Genomic DNA, 27,150 nt, shown 5'->3' on the forward strand with positions numbered 1-27,150 from the left:
TTGCTGCCGCTCAAGGTAAAAGACCTGATTCCTCAAGGAAAGAAGCACAACAGACATCAAAAAGGAAATCAGGAGTCCCATCCCAAAGTAAAATAACAAATTTTAGTAAAGATTATCCGTTCCTGCACAAACCCTTGAATTACATAATCAATAGCTGAGAAAATGCCAATTATCCAGACCCATTTCAAATATGACTAATCTGCATCCTGAGCAGCCATTAATCAACAGGACAAATTGTGAAATCGCTACTTATTTATTTGCTGGGAGGAAGCACTCCCCATCACATTTAATCAGAGAGGAACAGCTCAATTTAGGAAGTAAATGGAATGAACAGACATTTTTTATAAAATACTAAGGATCCCAAAGAAAGCTCAGAAGAGGCTGCTGGTACCTGTATTGATTCCAAGATCAAATCAGCCCAAAGCACCTTAATAATGCCTGTCATCACACACGCAAACAACAGAGACAGTATTATGCTTCAGGTCAAGAAAGAATTGTTTGCAGGAGTCATGGAAGAATTTTCCCCTCTTTCTTTGCTTCTGTGCAACTGGCAACATGCATCTCTGAGTTATTCATTCTCTCTCTGTCTTAGAGAGAAAGATTAAGTATGGCCTGTTGCTTGAATGACTGAATGAGAAAGTAGAGTCTTATTAAAGACATTGGCATTTCTCAGTGCTTATTTCAAATCTTCATATAGTCTCATGACTTCCTGGCACTGTCCACCAGTACTGTGAAGACATATTCCTATTGAATTACAAACACTATGTTGTTTGTTGTTCAGTCGCTAGGTCATGTCCAACTCTTTGCAACCCCACGAACTGCAGCATGCCAGGCTTCCCCATCCTTCACCATCTGGAGTTTGCACAAACTCATGTCCATTGAGTCGCTGATGCCATCCAACCATCTCATCCTCTGTCTCCTCCTGCCATCAATCACTCTGAATGATTTAACGGAACTGCCCTCGAAAAGTTTACCCTAACCTTGTCTAAGGATAAGATAAGCACATACCAAGTGCCTGCCTGGCACACAGTAGGAGCTTTGCAAATGGTTCTGTTCTCTCAGGGTCCTTTGCTCACAGAATGCAGGAAGCATGCACCACCTGCCGTTTGCACAAGCCCACTAAATCCTATGTTACTTCCCCCAGCTTCTCAAAACAACTGCCTGCCAACAGTTCTACATTCAAATGGGAGGATCCGAAGAGGAAGTGCCACTGGGTTTCCTCATCTTATTTAACTAAACTACAAATGAAACCAAAAAAACCCCTCATGCCAGGCACTGTTCCAAGCTTCCCAGATTCAAGTAACCCTCAGAGCAATGCTATGGAAATAGGGTTTTTTTTTTTAATGCCTATCTCACAGGAGAAAACTGAGGAACAGAGAGGTACCTAGAGCAAGGTCACTGAGTCAGAGCATCCCAGGGGCAGGACTGGAAACCAGGCACCCAGATCGTGAAAACAAAGGATGGACTGGCCTGGACAGTAACTCAGACTTCAGACTATGTCTGCAAAACCCCCTAACCCAGCTCACTTCCTCCAGGCAGATGTGTGTTCTACGCTGCTGTCGGCCAAGTCTGTGTGAACTCAGAGTCTGGGATCCTGATCCCTGGGAGGCACACAGGACAACCCTCCCCCGCATGCTTAGGGCCTTCGAATGTGGATGCCCATCCCCTCGTCCCTGGTCCTACCTTCCAGCTCGTCCTAGGGGTTTGCCCTGGCCCTTGGCTTTAGCTCGAGCACAGGCCTCTGGATACCACAGTGCCCAGTGCAAAGGGGGATGATGTGCAGCATGGAAGGGAAAGCCCGCCCAGGAAAATAGGACAGTGAGACATCCCTCTCAATACCTAGACGTTGTCACACTCAAATTTCTCTTTGCTAGGCTGAACAGCCCTGATTTCTTCAGCCTCTTCTCAGGCAGTATTGCTCAGCTTTCAGTCATTTTCATTGCTCTCCCCTGGCCTCCCTCCAAGATTCTGTATCTTGTTTAAATAGTAAAGGCCAACACTGAACGTGATTTAAGAACAGTCATGCCTGGAAAAGTAACAAAGGCCCAACCAATACGAACTCCAGAAGGCAAATATTTTCTCAAAAGAAAAAAAAATCGAAGTATAACAATATTAATAATGGAAGGCAGTAAGAACCAGGTTGACCAAAGACAATGATTTCTGTGGCTTGTCATATCACTTCCTCTAATTACGGTGGTGTTTCTGGGAGACGTCTCTGGCCTGATAAGTCTTCTCAGAAACCATCTGCTCCTCCTCAGAAAAGAACCCAAGATTTTCCTCTAAGTCTCCCCAAGTCTCTCCCCTGATACAGAAAGCCTATCATCCTGAGAGAAGGACACTCCCCACTTTTCTCAACACCACCTTTTCCAGAAATAGCACTTCCTTTCCTAACTTCTTCCATTTCCTCTGCTTTTGCTTAGACGTCCCCCTGCCTCGCCGCTCCACCTGCCTCCCCTTTGGGCCAAGGCAGGACACCAGGGATACAAAGAGGCTGCCTGGGACCCCAAATGCAGGATGAAGCCCACCCTCCACACTGCTGACTCCTTAGAGACTTGGGGGTGACCCTGATCAAGTTCCACGTGGCAAGTCCTTTCACTGGGTTCGCGAAACCCAGTGGGACAGGGCCCCAGACCTTCCATGGAGAAAGAATCACACCAAGGGCAAAAACAACAAGAGGGAGGAGGTGCTAAGGAAATGTGACCCCAAAACACAGCAGCCCCCAGGACAGCGCCAGACACCTGGATGCCTGCTCAATCAGTAAGCTGGCTTTGTGGCCGACTGAAGCAACTTTTAAAATTGCTTAATATAAAGTAACAGGAGAAGGAAGGTGACCACTGCAACAAAGCAAGCATGCAATCTGTCTCCCACCCGCAGAAAACCAGCCGAGCCATGGACCGAGGCTGCGCCTGCCCCCTGGCCTGTTTGCCTCCCTCCTCCAGGAGGGAGACAGGGGGGCTGGAGGGCAGCCACACACACTACCTGTCCACTTGCTCTGGTCCTTCTCGCCTCCACTCTCCTGGTCTTTAGCGAGCTCCTCGGGATCAGCAGCCGCTTCACTGGGCCCTTCAACATCTTCAATGGCTTCTTCTACAAGAGAAGAAAATGAAAACGTCAGGGACGAAAAGTAGACAGAAGATGGAGGACTCTTGGCTGCTACTCCAAAGAAGTACCCACCATGAAAAGCAGGCAGCCAACGACTGTCCCCCAGCCACACAGTGACCCCTGAGAGGCCGACCGCACTAAGGATGTGCACGGTCTGGGGTGCTGGTGGGAGCTTTCCTTCCCGCTCACTGGCAGGAGACTGCAACTTGGTCTAGACGTGCAGACACTCGGTATTCTGAGACGGATTCCAAATACCTCGTTTGAGCTTTCCTTATTGAAAAGCCAATCCTGTTGAGGAAATAACTCCAACTGAGTTCTGAAATCACATGCAAGTCTTTAACACTTGCAGATGCAAAAAGTGCCACAGGCTTGCTTCTTGCCTAGCTCTGACCACACTGAGAACTGGCATTGAACTAGACCTCGCATAAGGCTTCGCGGTGCCTGAGCACCTGCCAGATTGTGGTGGGTTGTTTTTTTTTTTTTTACAGTCATGCATATTCTGAAGAGTCACAGAATATCAATGATATGATTTCATCAGTGTGAGGAGGTCCAGGAAACAAACATCTATGGGTTCACCAGGCATCAGTGGCAAGAAGCTAGATCTGTAGAGAAAGGGAAACAATTCCTTATCCAAATCATCCACTCCCCGTTTGAAGTCGTTCCATTCTCTACCCGCCACTGGCTTAAAACAAACCAAGGAAATTCTCTCCAGCTCAACACACACTACTTTAGTGAAGGAAAAAGAATGGTGGTTTCCAACATGAGGTTAATCACAAAGTAAAATGCCACTTGCTTGCTGAAGTGGGGACAAAGAGGGTAAAACACTCTAGATGCTGAGGGAAAGAAAGTGGGGCATCTCTCATTTGTTCTCCTGGCCCTATGGACCATTATTTAAAACACTCAATAAGAACAGGCTAAATGCATAAATAAGGTGAGCAAACCAAAGTAGGTTGATGATGAAATCATTATAGACCTTGAAGAGCACACCTTCCTGGGTGTGGAGACACTGAAGCCCATGTCTGTCACCCAAGGCCATTGCCAGCTGAGATCCATGGGACTAAGGGTGTTGGCCCACGGACCTGGGGTTATTCTGACATCACCCTAAGTCTCTCTAGCCCCAAATCCACTTTTCAACATTTCAAGGTGTGACACTAACAACCCGTCAGAAAATAGTGTCTGAATTTCATCTCATAAAAGGGAGTAAAAAGAGTTCAAAGTAAACTGACCTCAGAGGATTTATCAAACACTTGAGGAAGAAAGTATCTATTTAGAGCCAGATTTTCCTAACTCTTCCCAAAAAGACAACGAAAGACCAAGAGCTGGAAGATGGAACTAGAGGTCGGGGAACATTTCTTCATTACCGCCGAGAGGGCATGTAAGAGTCAGTCATGGGGAACACGCATGAGAGGAGATACTGCTTGTTTTCCTCTTCAACTAAGAGTCTTCCGCAAATAATTTCTATGTCGCCTTTCTATCTCACTGCACAGTCAAGTTAACATCAAGTCTTCCCACGCCCACCCCTAGTTCAAACAAAGAAAAAGCATGCAACCATGGTTTGAAGTCAGTCAGATATACAGCACCATATTAACACGCTACAGCCTTTAGTGGAGGAAAAAAATACAAAGTGTTAGCTGAGCAGTAATAAACAAGTTACACAGTATGCTATAGATGCCCTCTTAATTCAGACAAAATAGTCAATGCATATTTTTGGCTTTTGATTAAATTGTTCAGCACTATAATTATAAAATCCATCTCTGAAAGGTGATACCAGCATTCAGTCGATCAGAATTAAGTTGGGTCTACCCAAAGTAGCTACTAGGTCTCTTAAAATATACTCATTTGCCCAAATACAGCCTGTGATACAAAATACCTGCAAGTACCCATACATTCATCAAATGCGATTATGCAAAGAGATGGCCCCTCCTCTCCAGGACACACACACCACCCCAGGTGGAGCGAGTCTGACACCTACACACAGGAGACACCCCGATGTGATGAGCAGTGTTGGAAGGTGCTGCTCTGCAGAGGTGGGAAGGAACTTAGCCACTGGGAGGCCAGCTCCAAGGCCGGCACCTCTCTCCTGTGTACTATGTGGGCTGAGCCATCCAAGCAGAGAGTTAAGAACTCACGGTCACTCTGGCACTGACCCCAGTTCTTTGAACCTTTTCAAACAAATCCATCCAGAGACAGACTGAAGAATAAGCACGTCTTTCATGCCACAAGCAAGGAAACCACATGGCGCTTTGTGACTGTTCCCAGGCCCTTGTTCTATGAGCCTGCTTGGGTCTCTGCTTTCTTCCCTCCCTGCCCTGCTAAGCGTGGAAAAGCGACAGTGACCAAGCTCCAGGGAGAGGGTGAAGGACCAAGGTTGAATCAGGAATTTCTTCTGCATCTTTTTCTTCTTAAAGAGTTAAAAATCAAGTCCTCTTCTCTTGAAAGGGATTTCTTAGTGGCTCAGACGGTAAAGAGGCTGCCTGCAATGCAGGAGACCTGGGTTCGATCTCTGGGTCAGGAAGATCCCCTGGAGAAGGAAAGGGCAACCCACTCCAGTATTCCTGCCTGGAAAATTCCACAGACAGTCCACAGACTCCCCCTGGCAGTCCATGGGATCGCAAAGAGTCAGACACGACTGAGTGACTTCACTTTCACTTTCCTCTTCTGAGTGTTTAGATTTAATATTATCATTTCTGGTATGTTAAACACCCAAAATCTGTTGTATGCTTTGTAGAAGAAGAAATCATTAAGAAACTCCGGGACAAGCCAGCTTCCTTTATGGGCAGACCAGTGTCCTCACCCCCAGCTAGAAAACCAGGTCCCATTCAGCCCGGTAGGCGCTTCCCTGTAGTTCCACGTGTGACCTACAGGTGTCGCCCTCTGCAAGGCGAGCCCTGGAAGGGCAGCAAGCTGCAGGAGGCAGACACTGTCTGGGCTGCCTAACCTGAGCATGTGGAAATAATATATGTCTTCAAGTGAACTGTCTGGTCCTGGGGAAATAAAATAGGACATTCATAAGCAGTTACACCATCTGTCTTTATACCATCATCATCAACAGCAAGAGGAAAAATAGCTCTTTAAAATGGATGAAAGCCCAGGCTGACAGTAACCAGAAAACTGTGAGCTCTGAATACCAATAAAGGTAGAGATATGATTAAAAAACAGAGATGTAAACTATGAATTCGTCTTGACAGCTCGGCCCACAGTGCTGTGCAGACAGGGTCTGTTCTGTTGGTCCCCGAAGTCTCCAGCATCGTCACTAAGAGCGGGCCTTGGGCGCCCACGGCCAGGGCCTGGGGCTCCGTGCGCTGGGAGCACATGGGAGCCAGGGGCAGGATGGCGTCCAGCTCTGAGTTCCTGGGCTGGCCAGGTAGCCACGCTCCCTTTAGGAATGTGTGTTTGATACTCACGTGCTCATAGAGCACTGAGCAGAGGGGAGGTGTTCATGGAACGCATTTCTCGCCCACAGTTAAGTCAGTGGCAACTGGCCGGGGTCATTACAGAAGTTGTCCCCCCGCCGGTAATGTCAGCTTCTGACAGATGGTGGGAACAAGCGAAGACCTGACGGATGAAGACCTGGTTTTATCTGGAAAATCCTGTCTTTCTCTCAGAAGACAAAGTTACTTTTCTTCCCCAAGAAACACCACAGCCACTGTGCCATTTTTAAGGCCAAAAAAAAAAAAAAAAAGACAAATCAAAACCATCTTCTCCCCAAAGAGTTGAACGCTATTTCAGAACCCAACCAGAACACACCAGGAATGCTTTCTCAGGGGCACAGCCAGGGCCTGGGCGAGGAGGTCATCTCTGCCCCCCATGCCTGGCCTGTTCCAGCCATAGCAGCAGGCCCTGCGCGTTCTCAGACAGATGAGATGGTCTGTTGCTCACAAGACTCCAGAGGCCGTGCCTCCAAACCCCTTGCAGACACACACCCTCCTGGATACACTCCACAGCAGCCCTCAGACCAGAGCACCCCTCCTGTTAAAAGGTTCAGGGAAACAGAAGCAAATCTCCAATGAATTTTCCCTTCCATCTTCAGTTTCCACATAAAACACTGGGAAGGCCTTTCAAAAACCTATTTCCATCACTACCTCTTTGTACAACTGCTTCTCCCAGACAGCACTCACTCATGTCTTCTGGTTAAGGGCAGAGCCCTCAGGTATGAGGGTTTCAGCAAATGTTGTTTAGTCACTCAGTCATGTCCAGCTCTTTGCGACCCCATGGACTGCAGCCTGCCAGGCTCCTCTGTCCATGGGATTCTTCAGGCAAGAACACTGAAGTGGGTTGCCATTTCCTTCTCCAAGGGATCTTTCCAACACAGAGATTGAACCCTGGTTGCCTGCATTACAGGCAGATTCTTTACTGCTGAGCCACCAGGGAAGCCCCGTTTCAGCAGATAATACATTCTAAAAGGGAAGGGTTCCAAAGGCAGCATAGATTTTAGCGGGGTGGGGGGGGGGGTGATGATACCACAGCTCCAGAAAACATCCCTTCAATTAAGGTGGCTTTCTTGCCACAAATGCACACTGTTCTCTCAACACACCTTACACTCATCACATTGGTGAGGAAGACTGTACGATTTCCCGATTTGTGGTAACATCTGCTTCTGAAGGAAGTGCATGTGCCAACTAGCAACCCCATGTGGATTCACAGTGATTTTATGAACCACTTGGAAACTGGTTTGTGGAAGAAGCACGAGGCTGAAGCAAAAACAGAGGTGGCATCAGTACGAAGTCAGCACCTGCCACCATGCGCTGAGCGTGTCACCCAAGACACGCCCTTTGCTGAAAAAGGACACTGTTCACCAAATAACTAGGGCCAAGGGGAATATTTTACAAATCACAGGCTTGAAGGAAGGGAAGTCCATCAACAACTGAGACTAGTCCAACTTGTTCCTGACTCTTTGACAGGATAATGTGGACTAAATCAAAGTGAAAGTCACTCAGTTGTGTCTGACTCTTTGCGACCCTATGAACTATACAGTCCATGGAATTCTCTAGGCCAGGATACAGGAGTGGGTAGCCTTTCCCTTCTCCAGGGGATCTTCCCAACCCAGGGATCTAATCCAGGTCTCCCACATTGCAGGCAGATTCCTTACCAGCTAAGCCACAAGGTAAGCCCAAGAATACTGGAGTGGGTAGCCTATCCCTTTCTCCAGTGGATCTTCCCAACCCAGGAATCAAACCGGGGTCTCCTGCATTGCAGGAGGATTCTTTACCAACTGAGCTATCAGGGAAGACTAAGTCAAACCTTCCTCCAAACCTGACAAAGCCCTGCCATGGGGCCTTGATGATAGGAATTTGGAAATTCTCCTAAGAACCAGGGTGCTGTTCCCAGAACTCAGGCGATCACGTTACTTACAGAATACACTGATACACTGAAGAATGAAATTATTCTTTCCTTTTTCTTTGGGGGGAGTTAACGTTTGAGGGTGGGGGGTGAGCTAAAGTGCGTTTGCCTGTCGGCAGGCTCAAGAGCTGAGAAACATTAGCTGTCATGAACCACAATCAAATCAGGTTTGAAATATTTAGCAGTGGCTTGGAAAACGCGGCGGTGCAGCTCTGACAGGCGAGATGCGCAGACACCCACTTTCCATTATAATGGAAATATCAGGCCTGTTCTGAATATGTATAACCCAGAAAAATGTATTGATTTTTCATTCGGCATTAAAAAAAATGAAATAGCCTGCAGCTGTCAAAAGCCTTTTGTTAAAAGCTCATCTTTCCTGGAATGAGGGTTACCAGAAACAAGTTTTAATTGTATATTGGACCTCTTCTTTGAAAAACAAAATAACCAATCTGCTTACTTTGAAGATAGGGTTCAAGCTTTTCCTTTCCTCATTTTCAACCTAATTAACCAAGGACAAGTGCCGAAGCAGGCGGGAAAGGCCCGGCACACTCTGACCAGCAGGATGGACACAGAGGGTGGCGGCCACTTGTTCTGGAGCCTCCAAGGTGGGTGGCTGGGGATTCCATCACTGTGTCTTGTCCCCTTGTACCTGTAACTACAGACTCACCCCACAGGACACCGTGGCCGATCCCTGTCCTTGTGGGACCAAACAGAACAACTGGAGAATGAGGGCCAAACAGTCCAGCTGGCCCAACCCTCTCGGCCCATGTGGTTCCACAGGAAACTTCTAACGGCTGGACATATTCTAGAAAAGCATGCACGCTTTATTTTGCAGACAGAGGTCAAATCAAATCCTACAATATGAAAGATGATGGCTAAGGTCTAGACCGCTTATTTTGAATAATGTCCAGTGCATTAAAACTCTGCTGCAAGAATAACTTGTAACAGGATGTGACCAGAATGCGGACGGACAGCTGCCTCTGCTGCCCCCAGCTCGGCACCCTCTCTAGGCCGTGGAGGGAGAGGTGAGGTGCCTGTGGCCGCACTCACTGCGGTGGGTGGCTAACTGAGCCATTCTCCCTCTTGACACTTTGGCAAGTGTGATCCCATTGAACAGTGACCTCAGGTCCTACAGTAGGTGACAGACACTCCATGTGCCCTAGGCTACACCTCAAACGCACAGTGACTCCCAGACTCAGGATGCAACATTCTACTCCACAACGTCCCCAAGCACACTTTTTCAAATCTTGATGCTGTGGTTTTACTCCATGAGGTCTTTCCAGCCCTGATGACATGGTTGGAAACTGCCTGAGAGGCAGTTCAAGCAATTAGGTCTTCTGAGTAACAATACCACAGCCCCAGAAAATTTGCCTTAAATCAGGTTGTTTTCTGCCTACCACAAATGCAAATTGTTCTTCTAACACCCCAGTCCTTAGACCTAGCATTGTGGTGGAGGTGACCGCGAGTTCTCACTATGCACACGGAAGAGGGAACTTCCACACCTCCCAGGAGGTCCTCTGTGGGTAATCTCTCTGAATATTATTTCTAATTGTTGGCAAACTTTGGCCATTGTTTCCTACATCTTAACAGGCTTGAGATTACTTGAGGAAGAAGTCAAATACACGACGAAGGGTCCATGGTCTAAATCAAAGCTGGTGAGTGAAACATTCTGAGTGACTGTGACAGTCCAGGTGGGAATCGTTACCGGGGTGAAGGATGAGGGGAGGAAGGGGGAGCAGGCGGGGGCCCCAAGACTGGCATGCTGCTTTAGGCATTCGGGACCTGAAATGTTTTCCCACCTTCTCAGGGTATGTTGCCATTTTTTCTCCAGAGAGAGGAGAACTCCAGGGCGCTAACAAAGACTAAGGTGTTTGGTGAAAAGTACGTTCTCAGGGCGGATGCCAAGCACTCGGACCTCCTGCACCCCAGCCTGTCTGAGTCGGGAGCACACAGCTCGGGACAGGGGGTGTGTGTCTCCCCATCCTGTTCACCCTTGTCCTTTGCATTTCCCATTTTATCCCCCATCTAAGCTCTCTCCCGGCCAGGCCATCTTGCTGAAGACCCTTTTCCACCTGCTGGAGTGAAGGGTCGCTGGTCAGCCACAGGCATCTTCCCACCCCAAGGAGCTTTAAAAAAAAAAAAAAAAAAAAGTGACCAAAGTGCTAACTAGCTGTTTTAAATGCAACTGCCCTCTGAAAGATAACGTTTATAAAAACAAGTTCCGGTCCTTTGCGAGGTAAGAGGATATGAGGAGGAGAGGAACAGAGAACATGGAGAAGATCAGACCCGCTCCCGCCCTCCAGTGACATATTCTTTTCCTTTCAGTGATCATTTTTCCGCAAGAATTTTTTTCATTGCTGGGTTCATTCAGCAAGTATACTGGGGGCCGCTGGGCCCAGAGTCTCTGGACCGATCCTGCGAGGCAGTGGAGGCCCAGCAACCTCAAGAAGGGCCCGGGGAGGCTCTGCAGGAAAACCCAGTAAACCCGGGCATGCCAGTGGTGAGGAAGCAAGCGGCCCCCTTGGCCAGGCCCCTCTCTCCTGCCCCTGCCCCCGCCCCACCGCCCCTGGCTTTGGCACCAGGCTGCAAGAGTCAACACTGAAGGCAATGCCGGGTATTATTAAAATGACTAATTGGAGAATAGAGACCATTTATGCTTTTGTATATTTGAAGATCTTGCCACTGTTTATAGAAACAAGAAAAATGGGGCTTGGGCGGCCTGAGGGAGCCTGGGAAGCTGCAGCCTGCATGCACAGCCCCTGCCGGAGAAGGTGAGGCCCCGAAGGCTCGCCTGGGGGAGCCCCACACTGGCGGGCTTCATGTCCATCGTGAGCGTGTATACGAGGGGGCATCTCCTGGGCCATCTGGAGCACAACGCCCGCCCTGGGCTGCGCACACAGCACCGTCGCCCGCCAGGGTCCTGCCAGTTTCCCACTTCCGGGCCAGGCCATTCGGTCATTTGAACAGTTTGTCAAAACCTCACTGGAATTAAGGGGGTGGGTGGGGGTCACGAGAGGAGAAAAAGGGAGGAAACGCCTAGAGCCGGGATTGCAACCAGCTCCATTTATCTGTGTTCTCAGCCAAAGCACCTGGGCTGCCCCCTGCGGAAACGCAGAAAGGATGAAAGCCGCGTGCGGTGACAAAGCTCGCCAGAACGAACGTGTCGCTGACTCGCCTGGGGGCTGTTCCCAGGAAGATTTTTTTTTTCTTTTTTAAATAACTGAAAGATGTGCGTTCTGGGTTTTAAAATACCAAACCCGGCCCTGACTTGGTTGGGGAACCCACGCTAAACCAGAAACCCAGCTCTGAGCTGGAACTCTGAGGAACACCGGGTTCAGGGGGATTAATCCCCTTGGGTTTCTACAGAGCCCTGGCTGCTGCTGCAACTTCCACACACGAAATGTAAAAAAGGCAAACTCCCTGAGCATGTTTGTAGCGGAGCGTGATGTGATTGTGTTGTCATTTATGGGAAATAATCGCAAGCCCATCTCTCCCCTCCCCCCCCCCCACCATTTTCCAGTCCAAATAACCATGAAAAATTACACTTCAATGTCAGGGCGACGACAAAGGAGGCGCGCTCTCTGGGAGCTCAGAGCATTTGCAGGGGTTTTTCCTTTTGCTGGACAAAAACTACCTTCAATTGTACTTCATTTAAAACGTGATCTAACAAATGCATTTTGACAAGCCTTTTTCTCTTTCTCTCCCTTCTTTCAAACAGTATTTTGCACAGTTTAACCTCGCACCAAACTGGAATGTTCTGGAAAGAAGGGGGCAAGCAAAATAGAAAGGTCCTTGAAACCAAGAAGGGTGGTTTTCTCCTCCTTCCATTAAAGACAAAGTCATGGAGAAAAATGATGATTCTAACTCAGTGGACTACTACTGCGAAAGAGGACGATGGAGAGTAAACGGTCCTGTCTTACAGGCAGAATCTTTGATAGGCAAGGGTGAGAAAAGCCAGGGTGAGCAGGAGGGGAGGAGGGTCTTGATGGAGGAAAAAGGGCCTCCCAAGCTCCTTCGGAATAAACCATTTTGTAGATTTGAAAGTACCCTCTGAGGATGTGCAAGTAGGTCAGAAGTGGGGGCGGGGTGGGGGGGGGTCATGACCACTGGCTGAGGAAGGGAAGCTGTCAAGTGGGGTACTGCTTCCCCCTCCCCCATTCCCCCACCCCCACCCCAAGGCAAGGGATGTTTTTCAATCCAACTGATCTGCCTGAAAGCTTTTTAACATTCCAGGTGTGAGGCCTGAGCAGTCCCTACAAGCATCTGTCTTTCAATAACACCCTGTTTGAAATAAACACTGCCAGGCTTCCATGGTTGGAGGGTGAAGACAAGATGGATAAACACACATGAGTGATAGAAAGCATGTAAATAAAAAGAAAAAATGAACAGTTTCCATTAAAGAAGGCTGGTATCACCTTCTGAGTCAAAACTGACTAGGCTTGTCAGAGAGAGATCTTATGTTTAATGTAAAATATATATATACATACACACACACATATATATGATGTGTTTCCTAACTTATTTATTTTTACATGAAAAAATGTTGGAATTACATAGATTAAAAAAAAAATCAGGGCAGGCCTATAAGTGTACTTAAGTATCCATATACAAATGAAGGTGTATGGGAAATGAGCAGGACGTACAGAAGTGGTATCAGATGATGGTGATTGGAACCTAATGGCTGTAAGCGGACCTGTGGGAAGGCTCTCATGACAGGAATGCCACTGCTGATGGACGCAATCTATACGGGAATGAAGGAAGGGGGTGGGGGTGACCATGCAGACCTGAGGCGTTACAGTGTGGGGAAGACAGACTTTGGCAACACTGAAGGAAAAGATGGAATACTGGGGGCTGGACATGTGAAAAAGCAAACCAAAAGTAACACGGGTGAACATTTTGTTTCCGGCCACCAAAACAAAGGGCAGTCGACTGAGAAAGACGAGACCGTGACGCCAGGGGTTGGAGTCACATGACACACAGATGCAGGACTTGGGCTGCCAGCCCCCTTGTGGCCCCACTCTGATGTCCAGACCGTCCAAAGGGGCTCCAGCCTAGGAAGGAAAGAGCTCTGCCCTGTGAAGCACAGGCTGCACACAGAAATATTAGTCTACGCTTGTCTGTGGAGGGTGGTGTGAGGGGCTGATTGTCAATGAGCTTCGTTTTGCATGATCACAAGCCACTTATATGCACAGCTGGGAAAACCAGCTGATTCATAAAAACAAAGCACAAACAAAGGCTTACACTTTCCAAACCAAATCCGGGAAACAGACACCAGGCCAACTTCAGACAATGCTGTGCCCAGAAAAGCACTGGCTCACCCTGCCCTCTTTTGGCCAGACCCAAGCTGCGCAAAGGTCACTGCATGTGTAATGGCTTGGCATGTCCCAGAATGCAGCCTTAAAAACGCACATGAAGCCAGAGGTGGCTCAGGACAGCTGCACGCCTCCTTTCACGCTGGGGGTCCCCAAGTGCCTACCACAGGCTCACGGCCTGCTGCAAGCGGTGAAGAGCCTGTCTCTGCTGTGAGCATTTACAGTCACACTCGAGATATCGAGAGGTGCGCCTCCACGCGGAGAGTCCAAAACCGGGCCAGCCCCCCAAAACCATCAAGTCCCCAAACGTGCTTCAGTCTGAAACAACTGGGTGACAGAAGCAACATGTTTTAGTTGACATTTCCTAGGAAACTGCAAACAAAGTGAAGCAGGAAGTCGAGGTGAAGAGAAAACCCAGAGATTTATGCTCAAGAGCTTTCCTGCATTAACGGGAGAAAAAGCAGATGGAACTGCTAAATTGTGGTCATTTTTTTTTTTAAAGCTTGCTGTTTTATTATGCCAGCATAACGTTTATGACGAAACTTGACAAAGGCATTATGGGGAAAAATTACAGACAAATCTAACTCATGAACATACAAGCAAAATTCATAAACACTGTATTAGCCAGCCACACCAGGATTAATCCATCATCATGCATTTTTAACATGCACCTTGTACAGCTCTTTTGTGTCCAAAGGGAAAAAGAAAATTCTTGGATCTTCCTCCTTTTGAGAAACTTCCAAAGGTATGCCAATGGCTGAATACAAAGACTCCATATTTTAAAAATCTGGATCCTATACAATGAAATGGTCCTTTTCTAGGGTTTGACAACCCCCCACCCACACACACACACCTGCCTTCTCACAGTGATTTTAGCTATAGCAACCCATCCAGAAATCTGCTAGAGGTACTAACTGTATTTTAGTCTCAGCCTTAGGACCCTGTGAGCATCTATGCAGCTTTACTTCCCATTAGATATTTCTTAGACCTAAGAACAGGGTGGTGTCCTTTAAAAAGAAGGCACCCACTCCGCTACACACCGCCAAGTTTGTATGGCAATATATCTCAAGGCACAAAGACACACAGTTATGGTCATCAAGGCAAACAAAGAATTTAAATTCTTGACTCACACCATTCTCTTTAATGGCGGGAACATTTGTAAACAACTAAAACACAAATTCAAAGAGAATGAAAATGCTGCCATGACATGAGAATGTCAACAAGGATCTGGGCAGAAAGCACGATTCTGTGACAAACGGTTTCTGGGACAGTTGGGATAAAGTCTGCAGCCCACAATTACTTTTAAAGAAACGGTTCTGGAGGTGTAAGTTTTTCTGTGTGCACACTGCAACTGGAGAAAGTACCACAAGGGGAAATGCTTAAGTTAGAATCCTACCCAAACTTTCAGAAGTGGATAAATTTTTTAAGTGAATTACGGATCCTATGCAGAGCCAATAAGGAAAGGAACCCTCACCAAGAAAAAAATTTTTGCTTCATTCTCTAAATATAAAGTAGTAAAAACCAGTCAAAGGTGTGAATGAAAAGTAGTCAAAAAGCAGTGCAACATTAAAGATTAGATGGTCCGATGATTAGGAAGAAAAATTGAATGATTCCTCACTGAGGGAGCAACATCTTTAAACACAGAAGGGAGGAAGAGTGAAGAGGAGGACTTAGTAACCAATGAGAAACGTAAAAAATAAATAACCTAGGTAACCAGTGTTGACTGCAGCATGACCATAGCTAGGATATGGAAGCGACCTAGATGTCCATCAACAGATAAACGGACAAAGAAACTGTGGTACATATGTAGAGTGGAAGATTACTTGGCCATAAAAAGGAACACATTTTTGTGTCAGTTCTAATGAGGTGGATGAACCTAGAGCCCATTATACGGACTGAAGTAATGTCAGAAAAACAAATATCATATATTAACACACATATATATCTATAAAGTTGGTACTGAGAAACCTATTTGCAGGGTAGGAGTGGAGATGCAGACATAGAGAACAGGCTTGTGGACACAGGGCGGGATGAGTGGAGAGAGAACTGTGAAAACAGATCCATGTATGCCACATGTGAAACAGCCAGCCAGTGGGGGCTTGCCGTGTGACTCAGGGAGCTCAAACTGGGGCTCTGCGACAACCAACGGGGTGATGGGAAGGGACACATGTAACCTGTGGTGATTCGTGGTGACGTACGGCAGAAATCATCACAGTGTTATACAGCAATTATCCTCCAGTTAAAATGAATATTTAAAAAATAACCCAGGTGAGAGTGTATCTTAAATACATAATACAGCAGGGAAAAAAAATCAATTTCTGAAAAGAGTCTGTGAACTGACTGAGCAACTAAAAACCTTTGGCGACAGGTTGGAAAGCACAGGAGCTGTTCCAGGAGAAGGGAAATGACTGAAAACCGGGCCTTGGGAAATAAGTGGAAGAACGGAGACAAAAGCAAGAAAGACAAATGGGTCAATGGACTAAAAAATAGAGGTGTGTGAAATTTATTTCAATACCATTAAGGTGATTAAATAAAAAATATGTGTGTTTTAGAAATTCTAAAAGGATATCAATGTAAATGTGTAAAATATATGATAGGTAGGGAGTCCAAACAAGAGAGGGCATAACAGCACGAATGCAGTAAAAACAGGTTCAGGAAAGAGGAATCATGGTGTTTGCAGCAACCCGGGCATCAGAAGGACCTGCCTGGTTTGGAGGGATCTGGAGGAGCTGCAGCACCTCAGTTCCACCAACGAGGAGACCAGGTCCTGGGATGGGAAGGGCTCCAAGACTACTCAGTGAGGCAGCCCAAAGGAGGGTCTCCCAGGGAGGCCCAGGGGCACCAGCCACAGAGGGAACAAGCGGTCATGACGACACTTGTATAGCCAAACCTGAGAAGGACTGGGCAGCCTGCTCCTTGGGAACCTTCCTCAATGAAAGCTGTGATGCTGAGGAAAACGGATTCTAATAGTGGTACCACAGTGGTTCAAGCAACTTCCACTTGTCCTTTAAATGATGAGACAAAAGACACAGCATGGATAAAATGGTCTCACCCTAACCAAAATGAACCACAAACCAGCCCCTAAGAACACAAGTATTCATGTTTCTAAGCAGATGGTGCCCTGTTAACTTGTCAGTAGCAACCTGGTACCTAAAGAAAAGCGTCATGTTAAAGACGAGAGGAACCTACCTCTCTCCATCTCCTCCCATTCATTCATCTTCCCTCTCCTTCTCTATCTGTCCCCCCGCCATGCTCTTTGTGGAAGAGGGGGATCCCAGAAGCACTGTCCCAAAATGGCTCAGGGTGGGCGCCTGGCTGAGAGTCCCTGGCTCCAGGGGGAGGGCCAAGGGGCCACCGCGGCCCCAGATCCCTGCCAGAGAGAACTAGCCAAAGTCAAGTAATTGCTTTTTCCCCTTCCACTAATAAGCTTTTCAGCAGAGGAAGAATTCAGCTTCCTGTAGTCAACAGACCCTTTTTCCCTGCCTCTCCTCACTCCAAATAATCTAAAGTGACTGCAATTTCAGTCCCGGCTCTCCAGCATTCAGCTCCACCGGCTGAGGTCAGAGGGTGTCAAGTGAGGGCCCTCTATTTCTCTCTGCTCCGCCTTCACGCCACCCGAGCTTCTTCGTCACTGAGGCAACCTGCCACCCCAGCGCATCACCAGTCTCCGGTACATACACCGACTTCACTCAGGATTCCAGGAAATGCTTTTGAAGGCCCAGAAAACACTGGGGGAGATGAAGAAAAATCTCTTTGCTATAAACAACTGATTAGTAATGACCAGCTTCAGGTGCCCTGGTGACCTGAGCCACTAATTTCCTGGTTTTGAGAAAACGCATTACAGTAGGACTTTTTCTTTTTGTGGTGGTGGTTAAAACCACGTGGCTGGTTATGTGGTTTTTAGTTTAGTTTTATGCAAATGGCTCTAGTTCCTAAATTCTTTTCCAAGATGTGCTGTGTGTTCGTGGGCTGGTTATCTTCAAGCCTGGCCTCCTGTCGAATCAGCTGCTGGTGGAAAAGCGCCCCGCCCCCTCCTCTGCCTCATTTCCCAGATGAATGAAATGCGATTTCAATTAAGAAGGGCAGCCCCATAGCTCCCTGCTCGCTGTCTTCACGGAGATCTAAGCAGAGAGCGCAGACAGCGCTGAAGGTGAACAAACAAACGGACAGAGGGAGATGGATTGAACGAGAGAAAGGATAGGTGTGTGAACAGGCGCCCCCGCCCCGGGCCCCGGGAGGCTTGCGTCCCTCAAGGTGATGCAGTGACCGTGGCACAGGACGCAAGAGGCTCCAAGCAGGGGACACAGAGGCATGGCCACTCACTGGGCCCACGGGCAGTGCCGGGAAGGTTCTGGAAGGGAAGGAGGGCAGGGGAGGTGCATCCAGGGGATAAAGCGAACACCTGCCCACCCACCCACATACACGCGCACACACACACACAGGTGGACACTCCCTTCTGGCTGCAGCCAGGCCTGTGATGGGAATTTATTTCCGTCAATTATGTGCTCTTGTCCCCAGACTCAGTTCATCAGCACAGTGCGGCCGAGTCAATGAAAGGCTCCGTAATGAAGGAATCACATGCACGGGAACGGCCCAGCACCTGCCACCAGGCTGTGGGGCTGCAGTCACACCTGGCCCCGAGTCTAGCTGATGTGGGCCCTCCAGTCTCCCCCGACCCTCCACCCACCCTACCCGTGGGCTCCCAGGCTCCACATCAGGTCATCCCCACCCTGCCCCAGGAGCCCTTGGCCAGGATGACATCTTCTGTGACATAATCACAAGAGCCCTGACTGGAAGGAGGAGGAGGAAGGGACTAGCCAAGTGGGACTGATCAGCACAGCATGCCCGCTGCTTTCTTCTGCTGCCTGGATAAAACCCTTCACTGCAAAGAGCCTGAGCATGGAAACCAACAACAGCCACCTCTGAAAGCTCCCACGTGCTCACCATTCTTATCTAATAATCATCACAATGGTAGTGGGACAGTCATCACTCAACCAAAGCAGATATGATTACTACCCCCAATTCCCAGATGAGGAAACTGAGGCTCAGCGAGGTGGAAGACCTGGCAAAGGTCACAGAACTGAGACTAACTGGGCTTCCCTGAAGAAGCTACACTTGTATTTGTGCCTTCTGCCCACCCACCGACCCACCACACACCCACAGAGCACCTGTTCTGGGCACTGGATACAGCTGTGAACAAGACCAGAGGCACTGCAAACACACAAGGTACTCATGTGAAAATCACAACGAAGCCGCCCCCCCTTCAGTACCCCTCCCTCTGGGCAGATAAGACCCTGGACTCGCTGTCCTGCTTGCTGGGTCAAACCTAGGGTGGCCTGGGTCCTCGCTCACCCCCTTCAGCAGAGCAAAGGGCTGTGCACGTGTGGACCATCTATACCGCTTGACGGCCGCCCTGAGAGGGATTCCCAGCAGAAAAGCGATCGTATTTCTGTATGTGTATGTATACTATATAAATGCAGACAGAGATAAAATTTCCTGGAGCCTTTCCTTTCCTGGGGAGTGGGGAGGAGCTGACCTTGAAGTGAGGCGATACCACAAAGAGAAAGGGAACAGTGATCACCCCTTGCTGCGGCAGCACCAGGACAGGCCCAATAGCCGCATACCAGAGGCGCCCACCACACCGGCATGTCCAAAGCACCTCCCTGCGAAGGTGACAGAACAGGACAGGGTGAAGGGCTCGAGGCTCAGAAGGGCTGCAGCGCCGACCTGGAAATTTGACACCCGCCATTCGGCATGCCCCTTCTCTGAAACCGCGTTGCCCCTTCACATCAATGAATTTCGATGCATTTTGCAAACTTAATAGTCATCTAAAGCTCTGTCACCCTGACAGGACCGCTATTCTAATGCTAGCTCTTCTCAGTACCAGATGAATTTGGGGGGCTGGGGTGAGGGGTGGGAGCAGGGCTGCTGTGGAAGAAGTCTGCTCCGCTCACTAGGAGGTGTCTCCCCCTAGTGACCACCACCCGCACCACCACCCTCCACTGTCTCAGGGCTGGAGCCAGGCAGCCAGGTGCAGGCAGACAGCCGTCACTGGTCTTTCTAGGTTGCCTTTGGCCCCAATCCTCAGACCAGCCTTCTCAAAGTACCCTGGGAGCGCGAAGAGAGAATCAGTAGTTGGGCTCTCAAGTGTTCTGAGCTTTGCTGTAAATGCTAATGGGGGATCCCCAGCACCCACAGGATACCCGTCCACACTCTGCTTCTATGGCCAGGAGACAGGAGGAGCCGGATACCGGCCAGAGGGAGAAGAAAGAAAACAAAAGCAGCAAACGGGGGACAGGTGACGGGGCCCACCTGGAGGAGCACCCTCCAGGCCTGCTGGGGACCCACAGGGCACGGACCAGAAAGGCAAGGCCTGACACCAGAGCAGGACAAGAAGACACGAGGCAGGGGACGGAGCTGAGTAATGGGTGAGGGGCCCAAAGCCAGGAACCAGGAAGGGAATGGACAGGATGCAAAATACTGCCTAACATGAGCACTAACTCAGGCTTCCGGGGATGGGAAGACGGAGGAGGCAGCTGGCCGAAGAGAGCCCCCTCCTCAGGTCATTCTATTCAAGTCTTGGGGAGAACTGTGTTTTGGGGAAGGGGCCGGAATAATGACTGGAGCCTTCACTTGGCTACTGCCTTTTTCAGTACGCTTCCCAGAATAAACTGCCCCAAGACTTCATCCATCACCAAAAAAGGCAACCATAAAAACACTCGTGGCCAGCCCTTGTATCGCACCAGCTCAGCCATCTTCCCCTCTGCTGGTGACCGGGTGGCTGGGCGGGGTAGGGGGGCGCCCAGGCCCTGACTAATTGCTCTGGCCAGCGACGACGCTGTGTGGTATGGGGGCCACTCCCCGCACTGAGCATGAGGAACTTCCCGAATCATTAACCTCTCTCGGAGTGCATTGTACTGGGAGGCACTCCCTCTGCAGCCTGTTCAGGAGCCCTATTGATCTGCAGCACACTCGGTGCCTTCAAAGTTGTTTATGATCAATATGCAAATTGCCCATGGCATTGATCTAGTATTAATTTTCAATTAGGGAATCCACAAGGGGTCTCAGAGGGTCAATACCTAACAATGCAGAGGAAACTCCGCTGAGGAGTACCGGCCTGATGCCGAGACCTTCCCTAAGCCTCCTCAGTAGTTCCAGGCCCTGAGGGCTGTCACCTTCGCTTTGGCTCATTCGCTTCCCTCTCAAGTCAGACCCCTCTGGCCACCACCCAGGCTCAATGTGTGGCTGTTGCCCTCCCCTCCCCCGCCTCCACCCAGGGCCATGGGGACAGTCCCTGGCCTGCCAGGGCGCTCCCCCGACACCCGCCCTCCTGATCGGATGCCCCCGGACGTGCCTCTACATCTCCCCACGCCAACCCGGCCCCGGGACCACTCTCTCCCCCGGCTCCCCAACCACACATACCTTCTTCCTCCCTCTCTCCCTCTCCCTCGTTTCTGCTTAGTCACGGAACGTCACCTTGGCACGCTGCCACGGCTGGAGCTGGCGAGCTGCACGGTCCCCAGAAATCTCAGGCAGTCAGGCAGAGCCGCCAGGCTGCCAGGTTATGCTTGGCAAACAAGCCACTGATGTCATTTCAAAAAACCAAGGTGGGGGGTGGGGAGGAAAAGAGGCACAGCTTCCAATCCTCTGTTTTTCCTTCTTTCTTCGAGCAAAATGTTTCTTCCTAGCGAAACACGGAGGCAGGGGGCTGGGGTTGGTTGGGGGGTGGGGGGGATGTTAATTACTTCACCACTCGTTCATGGTTCCCAGAAGAGGCCACGGCCCGCCCTCCAGGAGCACAGGGCTGTGCGTGTGAGCCACTGACAAGGGGTGTCCCCGGGGAGCACGTGCCCAGCTGGGACTGGAGTGACCCGGGAGTGCAGTCATTCCATTACGCCCCTAACAGCCCCTGAGAGGCTCGCGTGGGAAAGCTCTACGGCCAAAGGAGTCGGAAGAGACAAGTGTGGTCGACTCTCCGCCCAGCAGGTATGGGGATGAGGCAGGCACAGCTGCGCCCAGCCTGGGGCCCAGCGAGGACCCCATCTGCCTTCTCTGCTCAGCCGAGGCTCTCAATGCTCCAGGTCTTCCTTACTTGCTCCACCGGCAGCAAACCCTCCAGGGTCTCGGGCTCCCTCACACACAGCCCATGACCCTGCTTGGAGGCCCACATGGAACGCCACGTGGAACAGGGTGTTTGCCCAGCCACTTTTGGTACTGCCTCTCACGGTGCAAACCAGTGCGTTGGCCAGCCAGGCTAATTGGTTTATGGATAACATTAATTACCATGTTGCTCATTAATGGATGAAATCTTTATTGGTGCCATTGATCAGTGGACTTGTTAGCTGGCCTCCTAACCAATGGCGGATGTAACAAGCTCTCTTATTGGCATATCAATTAATGCAATCAATTCCTTGCCAGCGGCTGCCGTCCACTCCCCAAGCTGTTCAGAGGTAGAAGACAGAGCCATGTTAAGAACACCCCCTCACTCAAGAGTTTCCGGTTCTCAACTGACCCCCAGGTGGTCTCTCTGCCACTTGGGGCTCAACTATCAAGACAAAAAAATTTAAAAAAAAAATCACACCTACCCGCGCGTCCACGTCCATCTGAAAATCAACTCTCCATGTTCTAAGGTGACACAAGGATGGCTCTCTTAGGACACATGAGACAGAAGGACCGGTGTGAGGGGCGGGGACTGTGAGAGCAGACAGGAGGACTGCAGGGGCCACGAGAAGCTTCCAGACGAGGCACCAGGAGAGGCGATTAGGTCTGTAGACTGGATACTAGACAATACGCCAGACAATGATGGGACCAGCCTGAAGACACGAGCCACCGTCACAGACCCTCTGCTCACCTGGGGAAGCCATCCAAGACCCCCGATCCACAATCCCACCTGCCGACTGCACCTAACGGCATCCACATCACTCAATGCCTACAATAGATGGGCTCGGTAGGAAATCGTTCCCCTGACCTCATAACCCAAGCTCCAGGTATGGGAAGGACTTGTCTCCTAGGAGCCATCACCCTACCATCACCCCACTCCACCCCACCATCACCACCAGAAAACTGACGTCCACAACTGGCATTCTGATGTTTGCTGAAAGGCACACAGTGAATTGTTTAGACAGCACTAATATCATTGTCAAGTCACAGCTGGGAAAAAAAATTTCCCTGGGTGGTGACAAGTCTTTAGGTAGGTTATATTAGAAAAGGCTCGGGGACGGGGAGTGTGTGGTGGAACAGACCATGGATCCAGAGCTGGAACCCCTCTGAGGAACAGTGATCACCAGGACATTTACCACAGAGGGGATGAGCTGCGATGCCTATGACTGTGAGAGGGTACTCCGGGAATGCCTGACCCCCAAGATGTGCTTAAAGGGATTAACTGGAGTTTGCCTCAAAAGGGAGCAGCTTGAAATATTCTTCCAGATTTGTTACTAAAAGCCAAAAATAAATTAAATTAAAAAGGGGAAGCAAATCACTACTCCACTCAGCGGTGCTGGTGCTATTAATAAACTTTGCAAGCACAAACATTTAACTCGAGGAGAGGGTACAGGCAACCAGAAGTGGTGAAAAGCAGAAGGGGGGTGGGGGTGGGGAAGAAGGCAGCTTTGGGTACAGCGGTGACAGAGCGCAGGAGGCCAATGAGGCCACGGCCGAGAGACATAATTCTCAGTCTGAAAGCACGGCTCAGGGCTTCTAGCATAAACAGTAGAAATATTTCCTCTCATTTATAAATAGAAAGTGACATTTTTCCACGTGGACCATTAGTACTTCCATATTCACAGGACGGAGGCAAGCACTGAACAGACCAACGCAGAGGCCAGAGAGAGAAGGCCCTGACGGGCGACCGTCTCTGAGGATGGAGACAGACAGACAGCAGAGAGAGGAGGGCAGAGGCCGCAGAGCCAAGGCCGAGATCTCTTTCACCAGTAAAGCCACTCCTCACGTGGGACAGAAGGCTGCGTTCTACGTGGCAGCCGTAGGCAATCCAAGTGATGGGGAGATACCCAGACCGGAGGCCCTCCGCCAGTCCCAACGCCCCTAGTGGTTCTTCCCAGCAAGGACAGCCTCAGGCTGCTACAACAATAGAGACCCAGTGTATGTATGTCTGAGGTAGACTTCTGTAGTGCAGTGGTGCCTGAACTGTCTCCGGGGAACCCTGGGATGCTGCAGGGGTTCTGCAAATCCTGATTCCAGTTTCATTTTAAGTTGGTTATTAAATTACTGCTTATTATTAAATGCTAACGGTTATTATTAAATGCAATAATAAAACATACTCAACTGTGACATATGCCAAAATTTAACACACTGGAGGCCAGGGCATTAACTTGTACAGCTAAGTTAACTAGTTTTTGCGTAGACCTCTGAGTCAAACAACGTTTGCATTTAGACTACAATGCTAAAAGGCTGCTGGAAACTGTTACCATTTGGAACTATTCCTCCCCATGAAGATTCGAAAAATAATGGAACCAAACAAGATACACAAGACACAAGCTTCGTCCAGACTATCTCACTACCTTCCGTAACTCTTAATTTTGACCAAAGTGCTGATCAGCTCTGCTTTATTATTCTTTTGATACACAAATATTATACATCTAAACTCAAATCCTAAAAGATGAGGCTGTGGAAAGTGCTGCACACAATATGCCAGCAAATCTGGAAAACTCAGCAGTGGACACAGGACTGGAAAAGGTCACTTTTCATTCCAATCCTAAAGAAAGGCAATGCCAAAGAATGTTCAAACTACTGCACAATTGCATTCATCTCACACGCTAGCAAAGTAATGCTCAAAATTTTCCAAGCTAGGCTTCAACAGTATGTGAATCAAGAACCTCCAGATGTTCAAGCTGGATTTAGAAAAGGCAGAGGAACCAGAGATCAAACTGCCAACATCTGTTGGATCATAGATAAAGCAAGAGAATTAAAGAAAAACATCTACTTCTGCTTCATTGACTACAGTAAAGCCTTTGACTGTGTAGATCACAACAAACTGTGGAAAATTCTTGAAGAGACGGGAATACCAGACCACCTTACCTGCCTCCTGAGAAATCTGTATGCAGGTCAAGAAGCAACAGTTAGAAGTGGACATGGAAAAACAGACTGGTTCCAAATTGAGAAAGGAGTACGTCAAGGCTGTATATTGTCACCCTGCTTATTTAACTTCTATGCAGAGTACATCACATGGAAATGCCGGACTGGATGAAGCACAAGCTGAAATCAAGATTGCCGGGAGAAATATCAATAACCTCAGATATGCAGATGACACCACCTTTATGGCAGAAAGCAAAGAGGAACTAAAGAGCCTCTTGATGAAAGTGAAAGAGGAGAGTGAAAAAGCTGGCTTAAAACTCAACATTCAGAAAACAAAGATCATGGCACCTGGTCCCATAACTTCATGGCAAATAGATGGGGAAACAATGGAAACAGTGACAGACTTTATTTTCTTGGGCTCCAAAATCACTGCAGATGGTGACTGCAGCCATGAAATTTAAAGACACTTGCTCTGTGGAAGAAAAGCTATGACCAACCTAGACAGCATATTAAAAAGCAGAGACATTACTTTCACGACAAAAGCCCGTACTTTTCTCCCCCTAAAGACAAGAGTTTAGAAGCTCTCTAAGACGGAAAAGAAAATTTGTCTGTTCATTTATTGATTCATCAAGTCATGACACACATCCACTAGTCTGTACCTACTACATTCCAGGCATTGTGGATCCAACTGGACAAGGAGATATTCCTGCCTTCATGGAAATTATGCTCCAGCAGACCCACCTTGGGTGACAGGATGGCTGTGTTACACCCAACCTGGTCACTGAGCCTTCATGTCAACGTGCACTCGGACAGGAAAATCACCTCCTTTACTAAGATTTCTACTTGCTTACTGACGAGGTTGGCCAAGACTGGTCTAAGTGGGCTCCCATGTTAGGATCCCAGGTTGGCCACATTCAGTACTCTCAGGGAACAGTAGGAATCTTGAAAGAATCAAATGCCACTTACTCTAAAAAGGCTCTTCATTCCCAAGGCTCCAATCCACACTTTCCTGAGTCTTCACCTGAGTGATTTTGTATCAAGATTCTTCCACACCAAACACGATAATAAATCAAATTTTATCAGAATTGAGCTATAAATCTGTGAAGACTCCAATAATTTCTAGCCGAGGGAATAACACCACAAAAGTACTTTTTAAACTAATTACTCTGATTCCGAAGTGCTGCCCTAATGAGCCTTCTTTCTGCCCAGAACTTACTAAGAGGAAAAACTACCTTCTGGTGCAGTAATTACTGCTTTCCCCTTCAAACTTCTAACTGGAGATCGATGCTGCATTTTAAGACCCATTGATTTACAATTAGCCTGGCTTTCCTGCTAAAGTGTTTTTTAAGCAGAGTTTACTTTTATTTTATTTTGAAATCTCTGAGATCTGGTTCTTGGATTTTTACATCCTCATGAGAGGGGACTGGAAATCTCAAAGAGGAAGATACACATCAGAAGAGAGAGGAGGAGAGGGATGCAAATAAGATTCAGGAGGGTGGTAAGGGGAAAAGGGAAGTTGGTCGGTTCACGGGATAAATTCAGAAGCAAAAATTTTAAAAAAATTAAAAAAAAATTTTTTTTAAAGCTCAGAAGCATACTGCATGGGAAGGGATGAAGAAATCCAGAGAGAGGAAGCAGAAGGCAGGGTGGCAGGAGGAGAGAGCGCGACACACAGCCTAATAAGTGGAGCTGCTGTCAGGATGGCTAGAGCAGCCCTTTATTGCCTCTGCTGTTTATTAGCATCCTAGGGAAGGGGGAGAAAAAAAAAGGAAAGAAAAAGCTTTGTGCATCTTTGCAAAACAAAGCACTAGTTAAAAATAGTGTGTGCAGTAGGGACAGTGCGCTAACATGAGGGTCCTGGCAGCTCCAGCATTTGCACAATCTGTCCCATGAGGAGAGCGAAGTAAGCGAAGCAATTAAGAATTTCACGCTGATTGCTTCAAGCATGTTTCTCGACGCCATAAAGATAATAGCATAAAGGATATGGCCTTGCTTCCCCCGCCCCCTCCCCTGCCTGGCAACTTCTGTCTTTTGCACCCTTCCTTTCCTTCGATTCCCTCCCGTGGCTGAGGACTCCAGATGCTGGTTAGCTGACCTGGCACCACTGGGTGGAATCCGTCACTTCCGGCCTAAAGAGACAGCGGCTGTGACCCCTCCTCCCACCGCCCTGACCCAGAGCAGAGCCTGGAGCGGAGACATAAGCTGAGTTGCCTTATCAAAGTCCCAAAGACGGGAGGTTGAAGAAATGGGGAAGACGGCCCGTGAGGCCTGGACGTCAGGCTCTCTATGGCCCCTCTCCTGCCACTCCGTTCTGGGCTCTTCACTTACTGCTGGCTCCCAAAGGTGATGGGTGGAAGATGGTCCG

General features: G+C 48.7%; 1 protein-coding gene across 2 annotated transcripts in view; it reads right to left on the reverse strand.

Moving 5' to 3' along the window:
• The window catches only part of ZFHX3 (zinc finger homeobox 3), a 249,726-nt gene that overhangs the window by 41,511 nt on the left and 181,065 nt on the right, over nucleotides 1-27,150 (reverse strand). For both annotated transcript variants that reach the window (XM_070451077.1, XM_020888547.2), the window contains exon 5: nucleotides 2,980-3,087. In XM_070451077.1, coding sequence (XP_070307178.1) covers nucleotides 2,980-3,087 — 108 coding nt within the window. The remainder of the gene's footprint in view (nucleotides 1-2,979; nucleotides 3,088-27,150) is intronic.

This window comes from Odocoileus virginianus, chromosome 20 (assembly GCF_023699985.2).
Source record: "Odocoileus virginianus isolate 20LAN1187 ecotype Illinois chromosome 20, Ovbor_1.2, whole genome shotgun sequence".
Taxonomy (NCBI): Eukaryota; Metazoa; Chordata; class Mammalia; order Artiodactyla; family Cervidae; genus Odocoileus; species Odocoileus virginianus.